Source organism: Poeciliopsis prolifica, unplaced genomic scaffold (assembly GCF_027474105.1).
Source record: "Poeciliopsis prolifica strain line A6 unplaced genomic scaffold, Auburn_PproV2 SCAFFOLD052, whole genome shotgun sequence".
NCBI classification, from domain to species: Eukaryota; Metazoa; Chordata; class Actinopteri; order Cyprinodontiformes; family Poeciliidae; genus Poeciliopsis; species Poeciliopsis prolifica.
Genome location: NW_026562427.1, coordinates 1,484,851 through 1,492,990, shown reverse-complemented (window position 1 = coordinate 1,492,990; position 8,140 = coordinate 1,484,851). Strand labels below are relative to the sequence as shown.

The 8,140-nt window shown below is 38.2% G+C and overlaps 1 protein-coding gene across 1 annotated transcript; it reads right to left on the bottom strand.

Annotated features, from left to right (window-relative positions):
- Positions 1-1,503: 1,503 nt before the first annotated feature.
- si:dkey-220f10.4 (tubby protein homolog) lies at positions 1,504-7,562 on the bottom strand. Its single transcript, XM_055058782.1, has 12 exons — positions 7,358-7,562; positions 6,284-6,443; positions 5,565-5,795; positions 5,312-5,440; positions 5,056-5,208; positions 4,803-4,969; positions 4,530-4,691; positions 4,288-4,400; positions 2,656-2,770; positions 2,462-2,560; positions 2,176-2,347; positions 1,504-2,087 (listed from the first exon to the last, which is right to left on the bottom strand). Exons 1-12 carry the CDS (start codon positions 7,397-7,399, stop codon positions 1,954-1,956), a joined length of 1,677 nt encoding a protein of 558 aa, XP_054914757.1. The 5' UTR covers positions 7,400-7,562; the 3' UTR covers positions 1,504-1,953.
- Positions 7,563-8,140: the final 578 nt, after the last annotated feature.

Below are 8,140 nucleotides of genomic sequence, written 5' to 3'. Positions count from 1 at the left end.
TTTTGTTTTTGTTTTTTACAGAAATGGCTTTGGTCACTATGAGACATACTGGTCTCATAGTGTGTCTCACTATGAGACATACTGGTCTCATAGTGTGTCTCACTATGAGACATACTGGTCTCATAGTGTGTCTCACTATGAGACATACTGGTCTCATAGTGTGTCTCACTATGAGACATACTGGTCTCATAGTGTGTCTCACTATGAGACATACTGGTTCATAGTGTGTCTCACTATGAGACATACTGGTCTCATAGTGTGTCTCACTATGAGACATACTGGTCTCATAGTGACCAATATAAGAGGCCTGTGCATGCAAATACGTTTGTGATTTGACCAGATGAGCTGAAAACTGAAAGTAAACACTTTCAGTTTACTTCTTTTTACGTTGTATGAAACTGTCTCCATGGTGTAACATGGTAGTGGCAGAATCATGTTATGGGGATATTTTCCTTCAGCAGTGTCCACATCTTCACAATTGTGTGCTACAATGTATTTAAGTTGTATTTAATTGTAACGTGACAAAATATGGAAAAGTTCAAGAGGTACAAAAGCTCTATCTCATTTGGTGAGACAGCTCAGAGTTTTTCAACCCTCTGCTGTAATATATGTGCAAGAAAATGTGGCTGGCGACTGCAATTGTGTGTCTTCAGCCCTGTGTCTGTGCATGTAAGGCGTAAAGAATGGGACTGCTTCATAGACGCCACTGTCAGCTGCCCAAGGCCAGAATGACATCGGCCCAACAACAGCTTACACAGTGGACTCTTTGGAGCCCTGCCCTTTATCTGCGTCCAGAAGGACAACTGGCACTATTCTGTCTTCTGGCCTTCAACAAGAGCCAGTGAATAGAAGCTGTAGCAAAACTTGGAGATGCCTGAAAGGCCAATCTGGAGCATTTCAGAATTTCTCACTTGCATTTCTCAACCTGACAAGAGAATATTTCCCATATTGCTTAAAAAAACAGAATGTGATGAATTATCAGATTATGAATCAATTAGACAAAAAGTTATTGATTTCTAATTGAACAACAACAAAAAAATAGCAAAGCAGTTCCTTCTAAAAATAATGTTTTGTCTTATCCATTGTGGCAAGGATTACTTAGACCACATACCAAACTTATTAATTAGTCTAAACTAATCTTAATTACTTTAGGGTTATTTTGCCCTCACGAAAATAATACAAAGTTAAGCATACATATTCGTACCACACTGTTATATTACTGCATTATCTTATTGGCTGTATTTGTATTGTAGTATTTCTACAGGTTTTTCTTTTGGTAAATTACTTTCTTCATTGCTTATTTTATTTTCCATATTATAGTCACTATATTGTATTACAGTCCAAATTATTTGGACTACAACTGAAATATTGAAGATGATATTTTGCTCCTGTCCGTGAAAACAATAAAAGACGTAATGTGCCACATCCTGAGGTATCGCATGTGTAAAGGATGATTTTTAAGTAGACCTTCTCTTCCTGAGAAATAAAAAAGTGATGCACGCATAAAGATTACGGACTTTATTATAAATTAAACAGACAGACATTACGGCAAATAAATTATGTTTGCCTTAATAACCTTGAATATTAAGATTTTACCTTTGAAAAAAAAAGGTAAATCTTAATACTCAATCTTTTATTTTAATAGTTCAGATTTCTTATCAAATAAAATAATAGCTTAATTACACAAATCACATACACGTTTTGAAAATATGAAAGGAAAGCTATGTAGTAGTGCCTTGTATTTCAATTAAAATGACAATAAAAAACACAAAAAGACAGTCACAGGACCTATAAAACAACTGTTCTGTCACATTTGTGGTATGTTTCAAGTTGTGTGCGTAGCGGATATAATCAAACATAGTCCCAACATAGTTAAATAATGGGTGTAGCTTCAGTTTTAACTAGTACATTTTCTATGTAGTTTACACATCTTGTTAAGCACTTTGGGTGTGGTCATTCACATGCCAGTTTGCCATCAAAGGATGAGAGAGTGATGGCAAAGGCTTGAAGGGCACACATAGGAAAACTATAATCCATGGAGAAAACGTCCTCTGCCACACGACCAAATTGCATCACAATATAGTCCTCTGAAAGAGACATAAAAACGGAGTTTGAAGATCTCAGGCGAAACACATCATCAAGTTTGTCGTCGTGAGAGAAATGTAGTTATTTTACCATTGTCTGGGTGGATGATCTGGAAGTTTTTCACGGAGGCTTGCGTTACACGTCCGTGGAAGTTCAGCACGTACGACTGAGTCTGCTCATTCCAGCTTGGGGATTTGTTCACCAAAGTGACCAGTTTGTCAGTATTTCCATTCGAATGGCGCACCAGCAGAGTCTCGAGCTCCTGAAATAAACGTAAATGTCACCTCAGCTCAAATATTTTACTCTTAACCAACTTCAAAACCCATTCTGAACATTATTTGTCATTTTTCTTTTTTTTCTTTAAACAAAGACTCACAGTTTTTGGACGAATGGACACTCTTTCATCGTTCTCCAGCATGCCAGGGATGATCACTGTCATTTTCCTTGGACCCTTGAAACCCAGAACGTTTGTCTCCTGGAAAAGAATAATTTGTGTGTCTTGTAGGTTTTACTGCTTGTTACATTGTGTGAAACAGTGTGTGTCTGTGTGTATGTATGTTTTTGACTCACATAGCATATGGCTGCCAGTTCTTGCCGCACTGACTCACTCTCTTTAATGAAAGGTTTTTTCTCTGGGTTTTCACCTCCATCATAGACCGTAAACTTTGTTCCCAGAACATTGGACCTGAAGCAAATGAGAGTTGAACTCTTAAAAGTAATACCACAACATGTGTGCAAAAGAACACTGAGGTTTCAAATTTAAAAGATCGACATTGTAAAAGTGTGTCGCCATTGGGTTTGTGGACTATGGAGGACTAGATTTGGGATTTTGGACATTTGTGTTACGTTTTATTTGTTTGTAGTAACGTAATCAAATGCATCTAAAAATATATAGGTTGCACATTGCATGTCTATAAAATTGCAGAATATCAATAACCGTTTTGGTATTGTGACAATGTCATTTGTTCTTTTGCTTAAAGAAAAAAATCAAATACATTTTCGGTCATTTAAGAATGGAAGAAAGAAGAAGCATGACTCTGGGGAAAAAAAAAGACCAAGAGGAAAAAGTAAAGTCATGTTAGTCCTGTTTAATTTAGTTTATTTATTTGTCTACCAATGTCATTTTGAGGCAATTCTCAAGCCACATGTCCAGTTCACAAGAAGCTACTTAAATAAAGCCTCTTATATAGAGGAGAGGAATAGCCCTCCACCCCTTTAAACATGGAGATACTTCCAATATGGCTTAAAAAACACAGAAGTATGGGTAAGGGATACTTTCTTTGAGAAAGAAAACAATAAAGAATACCCACAACCCATAATAGAAACACAGCAAAGCAAGGAACCGTTGTGCCAGGCATACTTTCTATGGAATTGCCAAACAAAGAAAGTACAGTCTGCTAATAGCAGCAAGCATTCTTTTGAAAGGTTATAGGAGGAATTAAATACTGCTAAACACAAACACACCAACCCAAGTGTTGCTTTTATAGAAAAAAAAGATGTGAAAAGAGATAACTGCAGCAGTTATCCAGTTGTCAAGGAAATAGACATAGTGAAACAATAAATGACTGAAGTAGGAGTACTTTCTGTGCCATAATTGTGCAATACCATAATTTGTTGTGAGTTCATGCACTGTGTTGGTTTTGTTCTTTGAGCAAGGTGATGTTCATGCACGGCTCATTTTGTGCACCAGTAAGAAAACATATACCTCTGTCTTGAATTTGGAAAAAAAAAATCATATTTTATTGATCAGTAAATGCGCATATGAAACTGGTGGGACCACTGTTCTATGGTGAACACTACAAAGGGCAAACGCTATCAATGATTTTCAATTGCTTTGTCGAGGAAAGAAACAGCTAAAGTCGGATGCACTAAGTAAGTTCATCCTTCACCTTTGATGTGAAATCCTTCACTTTCTGTAAAAGTCAGGGCTTTATACAGTATTTTGTAAGTGTCCAGAATACTTGAGGTATACCACTCAAAACTGTGGAATCTGTGGTATGTGCTTTCCAACCTGGTACAGGCAACGTAACTCATGCATTTCGAGAGGATGTGGTTTCTTTTTATACAATGACGCAAAGTTGCATGTCGATTACTGGGTACTAAAAAACATACGCACACATCAGAGGTGATGAAACAGCTCCATCTTTCAATACGATTTGAGAAAACCTTCCTTACTATAAGCAGAAAAACATTAGATTGTACCTTAGTTTTCCGATGTAACAGTTTGTATCCCTGGTTAGATTTGTTGGGTCAATGGAGATGAGATAGTTGGATGTTTTGCACTTTTTTCGTTTTCTGCCCGCCATCAGAAACACCTTTAAGGTGAAACAATAGAGAAATAGATTACAGTCAAACACAAAAAGCTGCAGTACATAAAAAAAAAAAAAACGTATTGCAATTTTTTTTGTTTTTTGAGAACGATTTTTACAAGGAAAAATGGTCACCCTCTTGCCGTCTTCTTTCTCCATGTGGAGGTAATAAGTTGGGTAGATGCCCTTCTCCATGCCTCTCCTGTCCCTGGTGACCCTGCACTGGATGGTCACGTCTCTTGGAGCGGGACGGAGGGCAAAATTCTCAAGGTCCTCCATGGACATTGGAGAAGTCACCTGAAATAGGACATAATTTAATTCCACAGATAATGTTTGTTTTTTCTTTCTCTCTGCACATTTCTCTTCGATATTCATAAAAGAAAAAAAAAAAAACTTTTAAAGCCCGACCCTTTCATCATGTTCACTGCCTGAGGATGACGTCTCCCTGCAGTTGGAGTTGTACGATGCCAGAGTGGATGGAGTTTTCTCTGCTTTCTTTGACTTGTTCTCCTTCTTCCGCTCCGATTCTTCTTGGATTTCCTCATCTTTGCTCTCATCACTTATTTGACACCTCGCTGTGAATTATAATGTGAAAGACTCGTGTTTATTAGCTCCACATTGCTGCAGATTGCACAGCAAATTAGATCACATAATCACTCACATGTATCCAGAGTTCTCTTCTTCATGGGTGACGGAGTCTCGGGCTCCCGAGGATCTTCTTCGTCTTTGTCGCTCTCGTTGCGTTTATCCTTTAGAGTTTCATCCTTCACCTCTGGTTTTGTCTCAGGGGCTGAATCCACCTGCAAATGCTTCTCTGCAAGAGAAATGTTTGCTTAAATGTTAAATAAACCTAGCAGCAAAAGGTTGACTAAAAGGGTCATAGAACAGATCGAATTTTGATTGTTTCTCAAGATTACTTTTACGTTCTTGTTTGCTCTTCTTCTGTGTGTCTACAGATTCCTTCACTTTGTCTTTTTTCCTTGTCTTTTTCTCTTTCTTCTCCTTTTCTTTCTCCTTTTCTAGTTCCTCTTCTGTCTCTTCTGCTTCTAAAGAACCAGAACGACTCTGATAAATAATGAAATGTGGCAAATGTCTCTAAGATAAAAATGCTTAAAATCTCAATGTTGTACAGCCTCAGTTTAAACAACAACAACAACAAAAAAGTCTTACGTTTGGTTTTGTCTTTTTTCACATCTTTCTTTTTGGTCTTTTTTACCTCCTCGGGGGCTACGTTCTCTTCTTTACCATTTACCTCAGACTCTTGGTCAACCTCTAAGTCCATCGTTTTGGGAGTGACAGGCTTCTCCGGAGGCGTTTCATCCGGTTCTGAACTCGTATTCACGTCACCCTCACCCAGTGTGATCTCATCCAGGGGGTTGTCATGGGCATGTTCTACTTGATCTCCGGGAAACAAACATCAAACATCAACAGTGTCAATCTGAAGTGCAGATGCAATGATCATACTGGCTCTGCAAATTTTTGGATAAATGCTGTTTGGTAAGTTTCAGGAAACCTGTGTTTTTTTTAAAAGCATCAAACGCTTCTGGCTTAATTCTGCCCTGGAATTATGATTAGTCTCTTTGGCAGCTGGTAAATGATAAAACTCATCTAAATTAATTTCCTGGCATGAAGAGGGACTTTTATGATTGTTTATAAATCATCTGTAGGGCTGAGGTGATTATCATTTCACAAACTTAATGTTAGGTTACTTTATTCATTGCAAGATCAGCATAAAAGCACATAACTTACCACCAGATGTGACAAAACCCGCAAATAAATTTGAACTTTCACATTGTTTTCTCGTCTTTAGAATTAATTAATTATACCCCTGAAAACGATGACGAGTGGATTGTTGTCCACAAATGATATGACACCGTTCAAATACTAACCACTCAGAGACGTGCTGCTCAGGGACTGAGAGATCAACAGAGGAACCTCTTCTGAGTTGACCGTCTTGTGCTTCCGATTCTTTTGGCGAGCGTCTCTATTGGCCACCACCATCTGAGCGTCTGCTCTCTTCTTTTGCTGCTTTTTTATCAAAAGAGCTCGCTAGGGTGGGAGATCAAAAATGCCAAACAAGTGATTGAAAAAACGTACACTTTCCACTTTATTATTATTGATAATTTTCTACAATGTGGATACCACAATGTTGATCAAGCCAGAAGTTTACAAACGCTCATATCATGTGCTTTCATTGAATTGGTTTGACTATTTTTAAGGACATACTACTATAAAACTACAAAATGAATAGTTGATGGATGGATGGATGGATGGATGGATGGATGGATGGATGGATGGATGGATGGATGGATGGATGGATGGATGGATGGATGGATGGATGGATGGATGGATGGATGGATGGATGGATGGATGGATGGATGGACTAAAAATACCCACCAATATTTGGTGGATGTGTATTATCAGGGGGAATATCAATATATAAGTTTACCTGTAAAATTAATTATTGTTTTCAACACCCACTATAGTCATTTTCTTTGAAGGACAAATGCACCATTATAGGAAAAATCTGAATTTTACATTTATGCTGATGGTGAGTGTATGTAAACCTCTGACCAGCACTGTAAATCAGACGTCACCGTGCCCTGAAGAACACTTGAGCAGATGCCTAAGCAGTGGGTGGCTCTTACACCCATGACACAATGACACTCTAGTCTCGGGAGATTAATTCCTAATTAATTTTAAAGTTACATATTGCAATAAAACACAACCTAATGATCCCATAGGAATATTAAGTTCAAATGACAGTGCAAAGTCCTTCCATACAGAGAAAATACAAAGACAACGTAAGGAAAAACAACACGATCTGAGCCTCTCAATTTCTCTAAATCTGGAACAAAATCTTTTTGGAAAAAACAAATAAAGAGATATTTTAGTGCAGCCAATCACAGATTCGGCCTGTTCGCTGTTTCTCTGAAGAACACAAATAATCAGCCTGTGTTTACCTGGTTGTCCAGCTTCTGTTGCCTTATGTCCGGGTCCTCCATAGCAGAGCAAAGAGTCGCACTTAACTACAATGCGTAAAAAGGAATTTATAGCAACAAAAGATGAAATGCACTACCTAGTGAATTAGTTGACTTTGTCTCTGAGTTAAATAGTTTGTTGCAATTATGCGTGGAAGCTGGTGTTTGTACCACCCAGCTCCGTCTGGCTGTCTGTCCACCTGCACGCAGCAGAAGGCAAAGTGGATTAAAGGGGAGATAATGTTCTTAGAGCACAGTGCACAGCTTCTACTGACAGGGAGGCCCTTGAACAAGAACAAGCTTCACATGGCTGTTTTTAGTAAGATTTTATGGCCTGTTGGTCCTGGTGAAACCTGAGAGAACAAATACTGTATGGTGGTGCACTGCTGCTGATAGTCTTTTCCAGCCAGCAGTCTGAATTGCTCAATCTTTGTGTAAAGTTTCCCAAAATAAACAGAAAAGAGATAACCTGGCTGTTATAGGCACAGTTGGACAGGTTCATCCGATTGCCACATACAATCAACATAGCACTGGGACGGAGAGCTGTGCAGAAAATCTACTAGGATTTATTTCATTTATTTTTTGAGCATTCTTTATTTTAAAAATATGCATTTTCATGAACCCAAAACAGGGTCAGCAAACATATAAAATCCACTTCACCAATTGACATCTCTCACATAAAAGACAGGCGCACCTACCCAGTGTCTTCCATCAAAAGACAGCTTCTTATAACCCACAACATTTTCACCGGTGTGGCTTCTATTA